The sequence below is a fragment of the Berghia stephanieae genome, chromosome 11 (genome assembly GCF_034508935.2).
Source record: "Berghia stephanieae isolate SIO BIC M18660-M18661 chromosome 11, UCSD_Bste_1.3, whole genome shotgun sequence".
Lineage (NCBI taxonomy): Eukaryota > Metazoa > Mollusca > Gastropoda > Nudibranchia > Aeolidiidae > Berghia > Berghia stephanieae.
Window position 1 is genome coordinate 32477653 of NC_088370.1, and position 21878 is coordinate 32499530.

Sequence of the window (21878 nt, forward strand, 5' to 3'; positions counted from 1 at the left end):
TACTACAACCACCACCACCACATCATCACTACTGCTACTACAACCACCCACACCACATCATCACGACTACTAAAACTACAGCCACTACTACAACTACAACCACCACCACCACCATCACATCATCATCACTACCACTACTACTACAGCCATTATCACATCGTCTACTACTACTACTACTACTACTACTACTACTACTACTACTACTACTACTACTACTACTACTACTACTACTCCTACTACTACTACTACTACTACTCCTCCTCCTCCTCCTACTACTACTACTACTACTACTACTACTACTACTACACTACTACTACTACTACTACTACACACAACAACAACATCATCCTCACTACCACCATTATTACAATCACAACCATGAGGATTTGGAGCTTTACTTCATCTGAAATAAGGAAACTTTGGGGCTGTATTTGGCAATGTGTTTATATATCTTAATATAGTTCTAATCAGTTATCTATTTAGATCTATAGAATATTTAAACACGATACCAAATACCATCTAAATTCCCTTTTTTTTGTGTGTGCGGAAATTCCTCTCTCGGCATTGATATTCCTCGGAGTGGTACCTGAAATTCCTGTGAGTCAAATTGAAAATTGACGTCTCTGCAAATTTTACTCAATCAAGGTCGATTTTCTCAAAACTTGGTTTTTATACTCTCCCTAATTCAAACGGTCATATCTCAGCAATGAATAATCAGAATTTTATAAATTTGGTATCAAACTTTAAAGCATAAAATAAGCTATGATTGGGTACCAAAATCCCAAAATTGAAAAATCCGACTAATACCGTTTCGAGGCCGAGGGTCACACACACACACACACACACACACACACACTAATATATATAATATATATATATATATATATATATATATAATATATATATATATATATATATATATATATATATATATATATATATATATTATTTTGATATTTACCACAATGTTGGAGTCTGTCTACATCGATTTTTCAGGCCTTTTTAGCCATCGTCATGACTGTGTGTTACATGAGTTTGGTTTGTTGTGTGTTGTTGCTTGTTAACAGTAAATATTAAAATAATAAATCGCTCCATTGCTACAATTCATTGCACTATTCGTACCATATTTGTATCCAACACGATTCATATATATATATATATATATATATATATATATATATATATATATATATATATATATAATATATTTATATATATACTTATTGTTATGGCAATATTATTTCCATAACAATAATAAGGCCATAACAAGTTGCGTTTATAGACAGACTTCCTTTATTCTACCTTAGATTGGGCGCTCTGTTAAAAGTGTATGTTGTATAATGTTTTATCACGTCCCCTACACACACATACACACACATACACACACATACACACACACACATACATACACACACACACAAAGAAAAAGAAAAACAAGTCCTGCACATTTTTGTTTTATCTATTTAGGCTGCTCAGTATTGCGTGATAAAATTGGTAAAATTGACTGTGCTTGTGCAAAAGCGGTTGTAATTTAACCAGATGTCAGCAACAAAATCTGTTACGTATCGCGGAACATAAAAATTTAATTAAATTGAGCATTTATATAGCGCAATATCCACTTAACGTGCTCAAAGCGCTTTACAAGGGGTCCCTGGTCAACAGCAACATTTTAACATGTAGGACGAGACATGGCGCCTGTTAGGCGATATTACAATTTTTCGGACAAAGACAACGCTGTTGACGGCCAGGTACTCATTTTACACCTGAGTACGGTGAGAGAATGTGAGTAAAGAGTCTTTTCCAAGGCTCGAACCCAGGACCTTCCGATCCGAAAGCTAGTGTCATACCACTAGACCACATAGCAGCACATTTCATTAAGGTAGTTACCACTACATAACCCGTTGCACCCGTTTTAACAAGCCGTCATTCCAACAGTAAGCCAAAAATATCCACTCATTTTGTGCACAACCGACCAAAAATTATTATTATTATTATTATTAATCTAGAACTATGCTCTTTTAATTGGTTAAGAGTGTTCAATTATTAAACAATTATTTGTTTAGAGATGTTTCATAAATAGAACACGACACGTTTAAGTTTTACTCAGTCTTCCACGAGTCAGACTTTGGTGGTGCGTGACGATTTGTGAGTTAGTACTTGTTAAACGGCGAATAGCCTACTTTTAAGTCCGTGACAATGGCCGTGACCTGTGCTATCTAGATTGCTATGGCCGTGACGCGACTCAGCCAACAGGCTGATAGGCCGCCGTCAGCCTATCTGAAATTTAATTTCGGCTGCGCGTGGACCGCCAGTTCTGCATGAGTTGTTGAATGACTTGATGATAACAGTCTCCACCTACAACACTTATTAAGATTTTTTTGTAACACACAATTTGTCCACGGTTTTTTTCTACTTAGTGCAAGTGTATAAAAATAAAAATGAGTGATCAACAGGAAGAGACATCCGGACCTCAAAGTGTAAGTATATGTAGATAGTTGAATTCACGACAGACCTGCTTCGTGTGTAAACACCACAGATTTGGATATTTTCTTGTTAAAACGTTTGTTTTGGGTGTGTAATAGTTTTTGAAGGTTAGAAAAATAAAGGGAAATAAAAAAGACTCTTGTAAGAAATAGAACACAAAGTAAACGACGTTTCCGGCCTTTGGCCTTATTCGGTCAGGTAAACAAGAAAAGGAAATATTATGTTATATTACATTTGCATTATAGTTAAAACATAGGTAAAAATGCGCGCGCGCGCGCGCGTGTGTGTGTGTGTATGTGTAAAGGAAGGAGAGAGAGAGAGAGAGAGAGAGAGAGAGAGAGAGAGAGAGAGAGAGAGAGAGAGGGAGAAAAAAAAAGCGACAACGAGATGAAGTAATGAGATGTAATGTAAACCGAAATCAAAACTATATCAATCAAGCATACGATTGGGGGAGAATATGTGTTATGTAAGAATTCCAGACGGCGATTGTTTTCTTGACGGCTTCACTGCCCTGTTAAGATAATGATAAGAATAAATACATTTAAAAAGAAGGAAAGAAGGAGTGTGGGGGGGGGGGTGCAGAGAAAGAGAGAGAGAGAGAGAGAGAGAGAGAGAGAGAGAGAGAAAGAGAGAGAGAGAGTGAAAGAAAATGAAAAAAAGAAAGAGAGAGCGACAGATAGATAGATAGATAGATAGATAGAGAGAGAGAGAGAGAGAGAGAGAGAGAGAGAGAGAGAGAGGAGGAAGAGAAAGAAGAAGAGAGAAGATGTTAAAGATAGTTAAAGAAAGGGAAGAGAGAAGAAGAGAGAGAGAGAGAGAGAGAGAGAGAAAGAGTAAATTGCGATGCAAGTATATTTAAAATAAAGGAAGATAAACATATTTAGTCTAGTTTGACCTAACTTGTAAAAAGAAAGGTAAATATGCAATTATTCTAAAATAAAAAAATAAAAAAATAAACTTTGCTTTTTTTTGTATTTGAAATTATAGTACCTTTATATTTTTTTTAGATAATTCCTTTCATTACTTTTTATAAGTAGTCAACTTAGATTTTTTATTTATCTCTCTCCTTTATTTTAATATACTTGACACGCACTTTCCCTCCCGATCCACCTGTCCCCCCCCCCCCCCCCCCCCCCCCCCCGCCCACACTCCTTTCTCTCTATCTCTATCTCTCTCTCCCTTTATTTTCCTATATATATTTTATTGACCTCATTTAGGCACCTCGATTTTTTACGGTTAATCAGTCAAGGGTCGCCTGCCGCCATCTTGCTTTGTTTATAGATAGTATGCGCTTGGCTAAGAAGTTCATAACATTGCCATTCGGAAGTATAACGGACGAACACGCAAAACTATGTGTAACCATGAACTTTTATAGTCTGGTTAATACAGTTCAATGAGAATAACTCACACTCACAAACGCGGATGGCAAAATATAACAACAAAGGCTTGAGTGACGTCATCTTCGAACTATCTCAGTGACTGAGTTGCCACCTTGGCGGGTTTTTTATAGATAGAATGAAGTTGACGTCACTCAGGTCTTTGTTATTGTTTTTTTTAAAATATCATCCACGTTTATGAGTAATTCTCACTAAACTGTATTAACCAGATTACAAACTTTCATGGTTGCACACATCGTTTTGTGTGTTGGTCCGTTATAGATAGAATGCGCTTGGCCAAGGAGTTCACAACATTGCCATCCGGAAGTATAACGGACCAACACACAAACTCTGTGTAACCATGAACTTTTATAGTCTGGTTAATACAGTTTAGTGAGAACAACTCACAAACGCGGATGGCAAAAACAATAACAAAGGCATGAGTGACGTCATCTGCATACTATCTATACTTCCCGATGGAAATGTTGTGAGCTTCTTAGCAAAGCCCATACTATCTATAAAGTGAATGAGGTTTTTTTTATAAATAGTAGTGAATTGCAGTAAAATAGCATTTATTGAAATCCTTTAGAGTAAAATCCTAGAAAGAGGAGCTACGACTAGAAGGGACAACTCGCCGTTCGCGTGGCACACACCACACTTGCCTAGTGATTTGTTAGCGCGTGTTAGCAACACGCTCCTTGGCTGGCCGCCGGTTTCGCCTGGCTAGACTAGAGGGGGAGGGAGGGGAGGGGAGGTCTAATTAAACTGGGCACGTGTGTGTGTACCCTTTGTTTAGTTATTATTTTTATTGGGCCATGTGTTGTAGACAACCATCAGTGACTCTTTGTTGAAATTTAGTCTTTTTCATTTTAGTATTGAGTGGAGATCTGTTCCCACATGTTATCGACAACCATCAGTGACACATGAGATTTCTAGATCTATAGTAGGCTAGTACTAATAAGATCTGAGATATTTTAGACATTGAGTTGAACATGGAAGACGCTGAGTTGTACATTTGTAATTTTGTGTGCCCCCCCCCCCCCTTGTTTCTCTCTTCTCTCTCTCTCTCTCTCTCTCTCTCTCTCTATCTATCTATCTATCTATCTATCTATTTATCTGCCTCTATCCCTCTTCCCCCCACCCCCCAACCCCATCTCTCTCTCTCTCTCTCTCTCTCTCTCTCTCTCTCTCTCTCTCTCTCTCGCTATATTATATCTACCTATCTACCTACCAATATATCTATCTATCTATCCCCAACCCACCCAACCCCAAAATGAATTTTAAAATCACAGATTATTATAATATTGATAGATCTTTATTGTCCATCAAGATGGCAATTTGTCATTTATTTACACTTGTTATGACGTTATATAATAACGATAACATTGAACAGATATTTCACTCCTACTTATTCTCTCTCTCTCTCTCTCTCTCTCTCTCTCTCTCTCTCTCTCTCTCTCTCTCTCTCTCTCTCTCTCTCACACACACACACACACACACACACAATTGAGGAATGTGAGTAAATTTAGTTAATTTTGTGTGCCCCCCCCCCATTTCTCTCTCTCTCTCTCTCTCTCTCTCTCTCTCTCTATCTATCTATCTATCTATCTATCTATCTCTATCCCTCTACCCCCCTCCTCTCTCTCCCATTCTCGCCATATTCTATATATCTACCTACCTATCTGTCTATCTATCCCGACCCACCCAACCCCAAATATAATTTTAAAATCCCAGATTATATTATTATTATTATTATTATTATTATTATTATTATTATTATTATTATTATTATTATTATTATTATTATTATTATTATTATTATTATTATTATTATTATTATTATTATTATTAGATCTTTATTGTACATAAATATGGCAATTAGTCATTTAGTTACACTTGTTATGACGTTATATAATAACGATAACATTGAACAGATATTTCACTCCTACTTATACTCTCTCTCTCTCTCTCTCTCTCTCTCTCTCTCTCTCTCTCTCTATCTATCTATCTATCTCTATTCCTCTACCCCCTCCTCTCACTCCCATTCTCGCTATATTATATATATCTACCTACCTATCTGTCTATCTATCTGTCATGGTCTCAAGTGAGTAAAGAGCTACTCGACTATGCATAAAGATATATGTAGAATGAGGCCCCAGAATTTACTAGTTACTATAAATGAAAAACAATTAACGATTTGTTTACAATGAAATAAAAATAATGATGAAATCTAATTAAAAGAGATAAACAGTGATCATGGCAGTTACAAATAGAGATGTGAATATATTACGTAACTTATGATAATATGTCAGGTTCGTAAGTTTACGTTTCCAGGCAGTTGACAGGCTTGGATGATATATTCGTCTGATAACAGGCTCGGGCTCGTAAAATTCCACTTCCAGGCAATTGGTAAGGGGTTATTGTGTAATCCTTTGACAGCGGGCTCGGGTTTGATCCTTGAAGATTATACAATCAAAGTTAAAAGCTCCGGCGTCTTAATGGTGTAGATATAATATCTACAAAGTCCCAAAAGATAAAAATCTTCCAGTATATATAAGGAATAGAGCGACTGGCCGTCCGGCATAGATTGTGGAGAGAAGTGAGTGTCGAATGTTAGACCTATCAGCTTTTATAATAAGTGGCTACGTGACAGAATGTAGAACGAAAAGTATTCACTAATTAGAAATTAATTCGAGGGAAGGCTATAAAAGGAAAGACGATCTAATATTAGAAGGTAAAGTTTATCTAAGCCTACCGAAATATAACTGGAGTGAGATGAATTCAGTTCTTAATAAAATAAAATTTAATAAGATAATTGTGAACAACCTTTACTGTGACACCCCCCACCCACGTTTAAACTATACTCTTTTAACCATTATGGGAAAGATAGATTTTACAAACGGAAGTAAATTTACTATCATGATACTCTAGCATTAATCCATTGTTATGATTTGTGCTACAATTAAATTATTTATTAACTAGACATGGAAATGTTTATATTAACGTAGGTATATGAATGGGTGACAATAACAATGAAAGATTGTGATTACAAATCATTGTGATGAACAACATGATGGCAATGTGATTACAAATCATTGTGATAAACAATAGTGATGGCAATGAAGCATGATTTAAGTCGATGATATGAAGGTAATTTACTGAATGAAATGAATGAAAATGTAAATGGAATATTGACATTTCAATTATTAATCATAAATGAGTGAAAATTCATAACAATAATAGATAAAGAGAAGATTTCCCAAATCATGAATGGGTATGGTATATATATCCAAACAATACTCAATGTTACATTAAGTTGGGTCATCATGTTTACAAATAAAATTATCGAAATTGTGCGTTCTGATTTGGCATAATTTTCGAGGTAACTAACAGTATGCATGAGTGGTTAAGTTATACCTTCTCACGTCATTACACTAATCGAGAAAGTAGGTCGGCGTGAATATTTTCACAGCCTGGTATGTGAGAGATACTGAAAGTGTAATTTTGCAAAAATAGACTCCACCTTAGTACTCTACTATTATTCATTTTGTTATTTCTTATGTACGTGAGTGGTTTATGGTCCGTTTCGACCACAAACTCTTTTAGCAGTAGATATCTGCTGAATGTCTTTAAAGCGAAGACGATGGCCAGTCCTTCACGCTCTATTACAGAGTATCGTGATTCTCTGTCCAATAATTTTCTGCTTGCATATAAGCAAGGCATTAGAGTTCCCTCATGCTCCTGTAATAGTACACCTGCGATGCCCTTATCAGACGCGTCAGTTCTTACAACAAATTCTTTTGATATGTCGGGTAATTTAAGAATTGGTTCTGAACAGAGTAATGCCTTTAATTGGTTAAAGCTATTCTGACACGCTTCTGTCCAAACAATTTTGTTCGGTGACCCATTCTTTGTCAGATTTGTTAGCGGTGTCGCGATGTGCGCGAAGTTGTAAATGTATTTCCTGTAAAAATTTAGGAGCCCAAGTACTTTGCGTACTTCTTTTTTTTTGTCCTAGGTGGTTGCAATTGTGCGATTTTTGTTTGTTTTTCTGTCTCGGGTGTCTGTGTCCCATGACCAACGGTATGATTAATCCTGCATTTGAAGCTTCGATATTAGTAAACATAGGTTGCGACACTATGTCTCTATCAAAATATCTTTTTAGCATATTTGCATGGAATGTCTTTGTTGTGTTGTTAATTTTAATCTCGTAATTAACATTAGATTTTACTGCTGTTATTTTGAATGGTCCTTTCCATGTAGCTAAAAGTTTACTCGAGTCATCGGGTAAGAGTATTAGTACTTTGTCACCAATCTCAAATTTTCTTGATTTGCTTTTGCGATCAGAGTATTCCTTGTATTTTTCTGCTTTTTTAGTGACGGATTCCTGTGCTAGCTTACACGTGTCCTCTATTCTGTCTTTCATGTTTCTTACATATTCGTAAGCAAACATAATTTCGTTATTGTCCTCCTCATTCCCTTTACAAATGTCGGCTACTATAGTGATCGGGCCGCGAGGTGATCGTCCATACATCAACTCAAATGGGGAGTAGCCTGTAGATTCTTGGGGTATTTCTCTATATGCAAATAGGATTGCTGGTAAGTATCTGTCCCAATCATCTGGTTTTTCTGCTGACACTTTTCTTAACATATTCTTTAGAGTGCCATTAAATCTTTCACAAAGACCATTTGCTTGGGGGTGGTAGGGAGTTGTGAATGAGTGTTGGATTCCCATGAGTTTCATGGTTTCTTGCATCATATGTGATGTAAATTGGGGTCCATTGTTCGACAGTATCTCATTTGGTATGCCTATTCTAGTAAAAATTGTCATCAATGCTTCAGCTATGTGATCCGATGTAGTTGATTTCAATGCTATCGCTTCTGGCCACCTGGTTGCGTAATCGACTAGTGTTAGTATGTGTGTATGGTTTCTATCTGATTTTGTTAAAGGGCCTATAATGTCAATTGCAACTTTTTGAAAAACTTTTTCAATAACTGGGGTTGTCTCTAATGGCAATCTCGGTATTCTGCCTTTTGCGACTCTTCGTTGGCATGTGTCACACGATTTCACATATTCTCGGACGTCTTTAGTAATTCCAGGCCCTGTGAAATTCTCGGATATTCTCTTCAATGTGGAAGAGCTCCCAAGATGTCCAGAAGTTATTGAATCGTGCGCTATTCCAAGGATTTTGTTTCTGTAAATACTCGGCGTGACCAGTTGTTTAGCTATTTTGTTTCTTTTCCTATGTAACCTGAACAGAATATCTTTTTCAATGATGTATTCAACTTTTGATTTCGTCTGTTTGCGATATTGAAATATGATGTTAAAGTCGGGTCTTTTTTCTGTTCTTCAATGAACGTGTTCCTGTCAAATTGTTGTGGTTCAAGAAAAATAGTCATTGGCTTCTCTGTTGTCTTAGTCATCTTTCTTGTTTCTGCTAGACAAGCTGTTTCTTGGGTTAATGACCATTCTTTTACATCTGTTGGGTTGTCTTTAAGACCTTTTATATTGCCAACAATAACATCAGCGACGGGGTTGGGAAGTATACAGCATTCCACTATTCCTGTATAGTATGGGGTTTCTATGTACACATTAGCTGTTTCAAAGGTTTCGACTGTGCCACTGAATGTGATGCATTGTACCGTTTTTCCAGTTTTGTCTTCGTCATTGATCAAAGATGCTTTTATTCCTACTGTACTGCATCCTGTGTCTCTCAATATTTTGCAATCAGTTCCATTAGCTTTGCCTTCACAAAAAAATAGCGATCCTGACTTGTGAGTTTGTGTTAAAAGTGACATACCTTTCACGCAATACACATTTATATTTTCTCCTGACATTACTCGTGTCTGATTATTTACACTTGTTTGGAGTGATGCATTTGCAGTTTCTTTTGGATATCCCACGATTTTGTAACATTTGTCTGCTGTGTGGCCTTTCATTCCACAATATTGACATTTAACTATAGGTTTGTTGGTTTTCTTATACTCATTATTATTGTCAGTGCTATTTCTTGTTTTGTTTTGATAGGGTCGGCTATGGTCTCTATTGAACTGTTTGTTCCATGGTTTGTTACTATGATCATCTTGTTTCACTTGCGTGTTCCGAGTGATTGATCGGCTCGTTCTATTTGAGTTTTGAACGTTAGGTGTACATGGACTCTGAGCAGCGGCAGCGTAGTATGGTTCCTTCAATGTTCTGCTAAGGGGTGTCAATGGATGTGCGCTGTTAAAGTTTTCTGCGTAGATTTTTAATTTGTCCAAGTTTTCTGGCTTTCTCTCTTTAAAGAATGCGACTAAATCTGGGTTGCAAGCTTGATAGATTCGATTCTTCAGCGTGAGATAGTAAAGGCCTGCAAAGTCGTCTTGTTTTACGTTTGCCAACTCAAGCCACCGATTTAGAAATTGAGTAATTCGGTTCACGAATGTATTAAAGTCTTCTCCACTTTCCGGTTTTGCAGTGTGAAACCTTTCCTGGTAACCATCTTCCGTTAATCTAAATCTTTTTAGTAGAGCGTCTTTAATTTTACCATAGTCATCTGCATCTTCAGTTGTTAAGGTATAGAAAACTTTTAGCGGTTCTCCAGATAAGCAGTTAATCAAGGCTGTGGCCCATTTGCTTTCTGGCCAACGATAACCTTAGGCTGAACTTCGAATCGGTGTAAGAAGGATTCTAGACAGTCTGAGCGTTCATCGTATGTTGGCATGCGTGGAAGTTTCACGAAAAATTCATCACTATTATTATGTTTTCTTTCATGACCGGTTTTTGTTTTTTCAATTTCCAGCATCATTTGGGTCCTTTTGGTTTCTTCTTCTGCTAAAGCTATTTGTCTTTTTAGTTCCCTTTCTTGGGACTCTTTCTTCTCGTTCTTCTCTACGTATTCTTTCTTCGTGTTCTTTTTCTTCTCTACGAATTCTTTCTTCATTTTCTTCTCTACGAATTCTTTCTTCATTTTCTTCTCTACGAATTCTTTCTTCTTTTTCTTCTTTTATTTTCTCTTCGCACCATGAAAATATTCTTTCCTGGGGTATTTCTAAGTCCTTTGCGAGACTTAAGTATCTTTTATATGCTTCCATTTTTGCAATAAATTAGTTACGATATTTTATATATATTATATTGACAGGATACTGTTACTGACTGTTTTATTTATTTACACTTACTGGAATGAACTGTTCTATTTTTAGAAATCTCTCTCTCTTATTTCAACTTATTATGTATGTTGAATTTGATGCCTTTTATCGCTATATCTTATAAAGCAATGTGTCAATACAATGCGGAGTTATTATGACTTGTGTCAATAACAATGTGTCAATCGCGTGTACTCTAAACTATGTTACTACGAAAAATGTATCACCAATGTGTGTGACTCGTCGTTAGTTTGTGTACAATTATTCGCAATGACGCTAATATACTAGAGTGTGATAACAATAATAGGATGCCAAAATAATCCCAAGTTATCTATCACAAAATATAACATGACGGCTAGTAGACTCCTTTTATTATTATTTAGTTTTTAAAGACTCACTTTTCAGAACATAATATATAAGTGGTTTTCTGTAACAGTAGTATGCCAAAAATGTATTTAAAACAAATCACTATGCAAAACAAATCACGATGTCTATAGTTACTATGTGATGCCCAACTCATGTAAAAGAGAATAATGAAGGATATATTTACCAACTCAGTTCGTGGCTGGGACCTCTCTCTTGTTCAATGGTTGTTCAACAATTGTAATTAGGCATTGAAGAGTGTTTAACAGTGATGTCTGAAATACAAAACAATAAAATATCGAAAGATTTACAATAGTTACAAAATGTGTTCACAACACTGAGTGATTGGATGATAGGTGAATGAATCGTTATGGAATGTAAACATATTGAAAACAATTCATGAATGAGGCAAACAACAAAATGAAATGAGTGATATAATAACAAAGAGGACAAGGAATGAATGAATGAATGAAAAACTGAGTGAATAGATGAATGAATGAATGGATAATGTATGAATGAAAGAATGAAGGGAGGAATAAATGTATGAATGATTGGATAAATGAGTGAATAAACGAATGAATGGATGAATGAATGAATGAATAAATAAATGAATGAACAATGAATGAATGAATAATTTATAAATGAATAAATGAATGAAGGAATGAATCAATAAAATGCTATTCAATTTGAATGAAAGAATGAATGGATAAATTGCTATTCCATTTGAATGAAGAAATGAAAAAGAAAAAAAATTAATCCTGTAAATAGGGAGTTCAATTAAAATATGATCAAGTGGGGCAATTAAGAGTTTTACAATTTAAACTTTAAAGTTAGATGAAATAGATATATGTAACTAAATAAATTCAATTCTTTATATGTGTCCCCTCCAAAATGTCATGGTCTCAAGTGAGTAAAGAGCTACTCGACTATGCATAAAGATATATGTAGAATGAGGCCCCAGAATTTACTAGTTACTATAAATGAAAAACAATTAACGATTTGTTTACAATGAAATAAAAATAATGATGATATTTAATTAAAAGAGATAAACAGTGATCGTGGCAGTTACAAATAGAGATGTGAATATATTACGTAACTTGTGATAAAATGTCAGGTTCTTAAGTTTACGTTTCCAGGCAGTTGACAGGCTTGGATGATATATTCGTCTGATAACAGGCTCGGGCTCGTAAAATTCCACTTCCAGGCAATTGGTAAGGGGTTATTGTGTAATCCTTTGACAGCGGGCTCGGGTTTGATCCTTGAAGATTATACAATCAAAGTTAAAAGCTCCGGCGTCTTAGTGGTGTAGATATAATATCTACAATGTCCCAAAAGATAAAAATCTTCCAGTATATATAAGGAATAGAGCGACTGGCCGTCCGGCATAGATTGTGGAGAGAAGTGAGTGTCGAATGTTAGACCTATCAGATTTTATAATAAGTGGCTACGTGACAGAATGTAGAACGAAAAGTATTCACTAATTAGAAATTAATTCGAGGGAAGGCTATAAAAGGAAAGGCGATCTAATATTAGAAGGTAAAGTTTATCTAAGCCTACCGAAATATAACTGGAGTGAGATGAATTCAGTTCTTAATAAAATAAAATTTAATAAGATAATTGTGAACAACCTTTACTGTGACACTATCCCCGACCCACCCAACCCCAAAATAAATTTTAAAATCACAGATTATATTAATAATAATAATAATAATAATAAATAATAATAATAATAATAATAATAATAATAATAATAATAATAATAATAATAATAATAATAGATCTTTATTGTCCATAAATATGGCAATTTGTCATTTAGTTACACTTGTTATAACTATATACTTATCTTATGATAACGATAACATCGAACAGATATTTCACTCCTACTTATTCTCTCTCTCTCTCTCTCTCTCTCTCTCTCTCTCCCTCCCTCTCTCTCTCTCTCACACACACACACACACACATACACACACACACACACACAAACACTAAATGTAAACATAGAGACATACACATAAACATACACATCCATAAACAGAAAGGCAGGCGACAGCCGTATCTAGGGCAAACAGCGAGGCACACGCACTTCGCGAGTCAGCGTGCGAGGGCTGTGACCATTGGATCAAAGAAGGAATGTCCCTTCTAGTAGCGTTAGCTCTCCTCTTTCTAGGGTAAAATGTAGTCTTATGTTATTTTTTTATAAATAGATTGAGAACAAGTTTCCACCCTAGAAAGAAGAGAGCTAACGCTACTAGAAGGGACACTCCTTCTTTGAGCCAATGGTCAGCAGCCCTCGCACGCTGCCTCGCTAAGTGCGTGTGCCTCGCTAAGTGTTTGCCCTAGATACGGCTTGTCGCCTGGGCAAAGCACTAGCGTATTGTGTTTTTATGCTCTGATGGGGTTGGGGATAGATAGATAGAGAAAGAAAGAAAGAACGAAAGGGATTGAGAAAGAATGAAAGAAAGAGTGATGAGAGAGAGAGAGAGAGAGAGAGAGAGAGAGAGAGAGAGAGAGAGAGAGAGAGAGAGAGAGAGAGAGAGAGAGAGAGAGAGAGAGAGAGAGAAAGAGAAAGAGACAGAGACAGAGAGAGAGAGAGAGAGAGAGAGAGAGAGAGAGAGAGAGAGAGAGAGAGAGAGAGGGGGGAAGCGAGATATAGAGAAAGAAAGATGGAAAGATATAGATTGAGAAAAAGAGAAAGGGAAAAGAACGAAAGTAGAGAGAGAGAGAGGGAGGGAGGGACACACACACAGAGACCATGACAGAGACCATGACAGCTCACTATACACCCTATAGGTCATTGACCCTGTCTTCTTTTACCCAATATCATTAAGACGAGGCAGTGTATAATATTCCCTACATTGGGAAGTGATTTTAACTCATTCAACCCTAACATCGATTATATCCGTGTTTTACCCGTGTTACTTTCACTTCTGGTATAGCTGTCTTTGTCTCATACCTATTTAAGTACATTTTTCTGAGACAAATCACAGGCGTAGTATCAAAGCTAATGTTTTCTCAATTTTTGCATGCTAATGGTAGTTGAATAAAACTATATATGTACATGTTCATTTTTAATACATTTTTACCCCAATTTTGTAAAGAAGCAAAAATCTTAAGGATTGAATGAGTTAAGGGATAAACGACTGGACCAAAATGTGCACATGAAAAGGTCTAGCCAGCATGAAAAATAAAAAGTAATGACTTTCTTTGTTTAGAACCAAGATGGCCGTCGTTGCCGGGTGGCGTGACATCAGACTATTGAATCGTATTTAGAAATGGCGTGATCTATCCACTGTATCAATGGAAGCCAATTATTTGTAAAAAAAATTTTTTTTAAAAATTGAGCTTTTCTATAGCGCAATATCCACTAAACGTGATCAAAGCTCTTTACAAGGGGTCCCTGGTCAACAGCAACATGTAACATGTAGGACGGGACATGACGCCTGTTAGGCGATATTACAATTTTTCGGACAAAGACAACGCAGTTAAAGGCCAGGTACTCATTTTACACCCGAGTACGGTGAGAGAATGTGAGAAAAGAGTCTTTTCCAAGGACTCAACTACCCGCCGAGCGCGAGGCTCGAACCCAGGACCTTCCGATCTGAAAGCGAGTGTCATACCACTTGACCACATAGCAGCACACGTTGTAGGTATTTCAATAGAAAGAAACAACTTACTGGCTGCTTTTCATACATTGAAAATACTTGATAAGCAATATCGACTTCTGTGGCGTGCTTTTTAATTTAATTTTTTGCTTTTGTAATATATGAGAAAGAGGGAGGGACCAAGAAAAAAATAACAATCAAATTTCTTTTTTTTTTAAATCGACATAGAAAATGTCGATAAAAATGCGACAATTATGTATCGTTTAAAGAAAGACCATCTTGCTCCAGAAAAAAACTGAAGACTGCATTCAAAGTAGCGAAATTATCCTATAATACAAATAGGGAAAAAGTGTATTTTTTTTCCATTTGAAATAGTAGTACAAATATCCATATGCTGCATGCATGAAACAGCACCACCATTATGCTAAAGAAAGCATAAAAGGAAGATATGAAAGCTTACATGTCATATTAGAGTCAAAGGCGCCATTCACTAATCTCCCTTTTTAACTCACTCAATCCTAGAGATTTTTGCTACTTTTCAAAATTGGAAAATATAAATTAAAAATGATCATGTACATAGATAGTTTTATTCAACTACCATTAACATGTGAAAACTAAAAACATTAGCTTTGATACTACGCCTATAATCTGTCTCATAAAAATTATGTAATAAATAGGCATGGGGTAAAAGTAACCCGGGAAAACTACAGATATAGTCTGTTTTAGGATTGAGTGAGTTAAAACCAGTTAACTGCCGTATACTTGAAAGACACGTATTTAAAATTTTGGTCAGGAAACTCGTCCTTCAAATATCGATCGATTTAAATGACCTTGCGTGGTCCCAGGTTTGAGAGGTTTTGTTTGTTTTTGTTTTTTTTTTTGCCACGATGAGGGTCATATAAATCGACGGATATTTGAAGGACGAATTTTCTGGCCAAATTTTTAAATAGGGGTATTTTTCTTGAGTAGTAAGTTTTTTTTGGTTAAAAGACAAACAGAAAAGCGCTTTGAGCACATTTAGTGGATATTGCGCTATATAAAGCTCAATTATTATCTTAAAAAAGAAAACCCCAAGATAAATAAATCGTCGCCCGCCCCCCCCCCCCCCCCCCCCCCTCAACCCATATTTTGAAATGAACCTTTTGTCATTATAAACAAATCAATTGGTCTTTTGCGTCATGTATCAACAACGGAAGACGATCTTGACGACTGGGGATAAGCAGTGTTTGTTCAGAGACGAGTGGACAACACAGTCAACCATTGTTTCCTCATGTGGTCTTGTGGTATGACACTCGCTTTCGGATCGGAAGGTCCTGGGTTCGAGCCTCGCTCGGCGCATTGTTGAGTCCTTGGAGAAGGCTCTTTACTCACATTCTCTCACCGTACTCAGGTGTAAAATGAGTACCTGGCCGTGAACAGCGTTGTCTCTGTCCCAAAAAATTGTAATATCGCCTGACAGGCGTCATGTCTCGTCCTACATGTTATGTGTTGCTGTTGGCCAGGGACCCTTTGTAAAGCACTTTGAGCAAGTACGTTTAGTGGATATTGCGCTATAGAAAACTCAATTTTAAATTTTTTAAAATTTTTTATAATGGCAATGCATTTTATTCTCCGCGATTGTTTAATATACTAGTTCACCTACACGCGTTTAAAGAACGAAGTGGTTATTCAGTATGAAATACTGAATAGTGCAAAACCACAATAGGGAATGAGATTTGCGGAAGAGTAGCGTCCCTTGATTGGACGTCACCTTACAGAGAGAACGTCAATTTGGTTTTGAAGTGTCTCAAGCCGCTTTCACCGGAAGCGAGGACGAGAGACGCATGCGCACATCCAACATGACGTTCTCTCTCTAATAACTTTTCCGCCGGTGACGTCACAGACTATGGGTGACGTCCAATCAAGGGACGCTACTCTTCCGCTAATCTCATTCCCTATTCAGTATCCACAAGGAACTCTTTTTTAATAGAGAGAGTGAAAAGTGAGACATTTCGGTTGCAATATCAACAAACTGCTGACCTACTTCCAGATTGAACACGTGCAAATACTTACAGCCCGAGTTGTTCGTAACATAAGTTGTCAAGATATTTTGATCGTTATTTTTTTAATTTCTGCTATTGTGTAATTGGATTCACTAGTCTGATATCACGTCGCCCAGCAACGGCGGACATAGTGGTTCTAAACAAAGAAAATCGGTACTTTTTATTCTTCTTGCAAGTAGAGCTTTTCATATGTCTTGTGATCAAAATGTGTAAAAGTCAAAAGATGATCAGATTTATAATGGGTTTTTTTTCTCCTCTTGATACGCTTCTATGCTCGTCGGAGAAATATTTCATAAGGGCGTCCGCCATTGTTCCGATAGTTTAGAGCCAGTTACTAAGTTACCATGCGTCATTAGGAAGGAAGTGACGTCACGACTGTTGAAGCGTATTGACATAATATAAAATATCAAAATAAGAGTGGCATTCAAATAAAAAATGTAAATGTCTAAATAAACATGATTTAATGTCTTCAGAAGTGGAGTGAATCTGTCGCTTGGTGGTTAAGTTGTTTCTGAACTTAAAGGTAGAGGGTTCGAATCCCATTAGGGGTAACTTTTTTTTTCTCAATATTTTAAAAAATTCCGTTTGTCTATTACTGTTTTTAAACTTTTAATTTAATCATTTTATTTAATTGTAATAATAATAATAATAATAATAATAATAATAATAATAATAATAATAATAATAATAATAATAATAATAATAATAATAATAAATTATAATAATAATAATAATAATAAGCAAATAAATAAATAAATAATAAATAAATAGATTATGATGATTGATGATGATGATGATGTGATGATGATGATGATGATGATGATGATGATGATGATGATGATGATGATGATGATGATGATGATATTAATAATAAATACATAGGTAAATAAATAACTATATAAATAAGAAAATAAATTGATGAATAATGAATTTAACAAGTGAATAAATTCAATAATTGATAAATTGAAAATAAAGGAATAATGTAATAAATAAAGCCTACCAAAATTTAAACCTGTTTTAAAACCATCTTGGCTATATTTTTACATCTCCGAAATTTTTTTGTTGAAATGTTTAAATAGATACTGAATATCAGACTACAATTGACATCTATGTACTGAATACACATGTTTTTTTAGGGGTGTTTCTCTTTTTACGGAACCTGTCGAAACCCGACAAAGTTATGGGAAGTAGGTAGCAGTGGGGAGTGAACCTGGGACTCAGGGAAGTATACACCATTGGGGAGTGAACCTGGGACTGGGTTTCGGCGGGGTTTGTAAATAAAGCAATTACTTTTTTTTACGAAACCCGCCGAAACCCGACTATATCCGACAAATTTATGGGAAGAAGGCAATAGTGGGGAGTGAACCTGAGACTCAGGGAAGTGTACACTGGTGGGAAGTAAACCTAAGACTATGGTTTTCGGCGGGTTTTGTAAAAAAGTAATTGCTTCATTCTCGTATGGTACCCAACTCCCATAGTCCGACTTCATTTCACACTGGTATCCATCTCCCATAGTCCCAGGTTCATTTTCCACTGATATCCTCTTCTCGTAGTCCCAGGTTCACTCCCAGCTGGTGTGCACTTCCCTGAGTCCCGGGTCATTGCTCATTGGTGTCCACTTCCCATAACATGACAATTTCGGTAGGTTTCGGAAAAGAAAAGTACCTTCTGGGATCACTGTCCACTGGTATCAACCTCTCACAGTCCCAGGTTCAATCCTCATCGGTGCCCAAATCCCATGTTTACTCTCCACTGGTGTACACCTCCCTGAGTCCCAGGTTCACTCCGCACTGCTGCCTACTTCCCCTAACTGTTGCGTTTTGGCGGGTTTCGTAAAAAAGTAATTCCCCCCTCCCCCTTCGTATTGCTTTTCTACGAAACCCAGAGTCTCAGGTTCACTCCCCACTGTTGCCTACTTCCCGTAATTTTGTCGGATATTGCCAGGTTTCGTCGGGTTTCGTAAAAAAGTAATTGCTTTTATATGAAACTCGCTGAAACCCGCCGAGAACCATAGTCTCAGGTTCACTCCCCACTTGTGTACACATCCGTGAGTCTCAGGTTCACTCCCCACTGTTTGCCTACTTTCCATAACTTTGCCGCCTATTGTAGGGTTTCGGCGGGTTTCGTAAAAAAGTAAAACCACTATTCAGTACCTGATACTGAATAGTGCTAATAAACGTTTCATTAGTTGAGAAACGTCTCTCCCTATCCACAATGGGTGAAAAATACGACTGCAGAGGTGTGTGTTCGTGTTTGATTTTTGATTTTGTTCATTTTTTATTTATTTATTTTTTTAGGGCGTGGGGGGGGGGGGGGTCTTGTTTCTTTGTTTGGTTTTGTTTTGTGATGGGGGGGGGGGGGGAGGATTGTTTGCTTTAAGAATGTCTTAATCTTTGATTTCTTAAAAATGTTTGGTTATCTTTTTATTTGTTTGTTTTTTCTTTGTATGTTTGATTTTTTGGTTGTTTATTTTTTTTAATTTTTTCCTTTTTTTTTTTTTTTTTTTTTTTGGGGGGGGGGGGGGGGGGGGGGGAGGGGGTAATTCCTCATCTTTGAAGATTTTATTTCGATTCACTGTAAATAGCATACACATAGCTTTAGTTTTCGTCCGACTTTTTCTCCAGATAGGTCTCACCACAGCTCTTTCTCTCTCGTCTGTGGATCTCATTCACCGCGTCCTCCTAGTAAGGGATGAAAAGCCTTCTTGTAAAAGTTGTAATTTCGACCTCACTGTTGAACGTATTGATTGAGTGTGCATTGAGAACATGTGAGGCCTCGACACTATAATAAAAAGGATTCGAACTCCCTGTTTTAGTCAATTTTAAACCATGTACAAGTAGAGTTTGATACACATAAAGCAGCATTTGCTTCCATAGACTGACAAAGAGTAATCAAAGCTGGACACTGGCACGTAAATAGCCTAATAATGTTCAAAGTCAAAGCGCCGTTAAACACCTTAAAATAGACCCAACCCCCCCCCCCCCCAAAAAAAAAAAAAACAAAACAAAAAAAACATCAGATATCACTCAATGTATTCCTTTAGGAAATTATCGTACACAATTCTTTGCTCCTCACCAAAAAAAAATGCCATACTGCATTAAATTTAGAAATAAATTTCAACTTTTTGCTCAACCTATATTTATATTAAACATAATATTTTTGTTTCTCTACAGAATCTCACCAAAGATGGCCCAATGGTATTTGTAAAGCATTTAACGGAATATGAAAAGTACCGTCCCGATTATTCCGAAAAGGGTGTCGAGATGATCTTGGAAGAAATTATGTTGCCAAAGGAAACGAGTTCAAGTTCTTTAAAATACGAAATCCTTGAACTTGGCGCAGGATCAGGAAAATTGACTGAATTGGTTGCCCCGAAAATTCCCCCTGGATACAGATATCTAGCAACGGATATTTCAGGAGATTTCCTTGAGATGCTTAAATCGAAATCACTGCCTGTAGAGACAGCGACAGTGAATGCTTCAAGTATTCCCATACCAGATAATTCAGTACAGAACATACTCTGTGCCTCGTGTCTACATTGGTTTTGTGATGATAAAAGTCTGAGAGAGATCCACCGAGTTCTGGTTCCCGGTGGAAAACTCATCTCTCTTACCTATTGTGAACAGATTGATGAACCTTGGTTTAAAGAAATAGAAAACCAATGGGCTGAAGCGTGTGAGATGCTCAGGAAAACATTGTTAACCGATGTTTATACATCGGATTTTGCGGAATTGAAACCGATGGATTCTTGCAGTTTCTTTACTGCAGTCAGGAGAGAATGTATTCCTGGTAAAGGGATCACACCTGGACTAGACTCTATTCTAAATTATCTGAACACTCTATCTTGCTATGTATATCTTTCGGACGATGTACGCGAGGCGTTCTTCAGCCGTTTGAAGCAGAAAGTGTATACTCAACCTGGTGTCAACCCAGAGAATATGACGATTCCTTTCGTTGATCATTTCCATGTCTTTTTAGCCAAATGATCCAAGAGTTACTGTAAACATTTAATTGACTGATTACGTTGTGTTTTCAGGTAACCATAACTCCAAAGAAATGTTAGAATTTCATCTAATAAATAGAGGTGCCTAAATGAGTCATTAAAATGGAGATAAAGATAAAGGGAGTAAATCTGACTCATGAATGAACAACACATTTGTTTGTTTTCAGATTTACTCCCTTTATCTTTATTTCCATAAAATTTCATCACAATGGGTCAAAAGGCATTTGAAAATGATTTCGGTTAAAATTTTCTATATTTTTTGGACATTTAGACTAACATTCTTCGTGTTTCTGCTGCTGTTGTTTTGTTGTTGATGTTAAAGTGTTGCATGGCTATCGTCTTCATCAAACACTCCAACACTGTGTCGTTCATTTTGAATGTGTCTGCGTGTAATTATCTTTCGGATACGTTTGACTTTTCTGTAAAATATTATAATCAGAATTAAAGAAATAGTCATAAAGGCTGAATTGATTGTCATAAAAATTACGTAAGTTACACCAGTCTCCAATGTGCTGTTTTAATCGCTAAATAACCATGAACGTTTTAATTTCTGTTTTGTTGTCACAAGTCTTAAGTTGTTATCATCGTCATCACACTGGTTCATCATTATATTGTTCAATTCCACTTTGCCTTAAGACGTGATATTATGTTTATTATTTCCCATTAAAGTTTTAACAATCCCCTACTTATCGAAAGTCAAAGGATTTTAAAATATTTTCAAGAATACTAAAGCTTTGTAATACTAATACCTACTTTGTATTTGGATTTGACGAGTGTCATATTATATGTATAAAATATGAGGATTTAAATAAAACTCTCTGAATTTACTTCATGTGTGTTTGAAAAAAATTATTTCGCTTTATATATATATATATATATATAT

General features: G+C 36.2%; 1 protein-coding gene across 1 annotated transcript; it reads left to right on the top strand.

The window, feature by feature from the left end:
- Window positions 1-2162: 2162 nt before the first annotated feature.
- LOC144956624 (uncharacterized) lies at window positions 2163-21822 on the top strand. The gene is made up of 2 exons (XM_078887247.1): window positions 2163-2477; window positions 20166-21822. Exons 1-2 carry the CDS (start codon window positions 2439-2441, stop codon window positions 20976-20978), a joined length of 852 nt encoding a protein of 283 aa, XP_078743373.1. The 5' UTR covers window positions 2163-2438; the 3' UTR covers window positions 20979-21822.
- The last annotated feature ends 56 nt before the right edge of the window (window positions 21823-21878 follow it).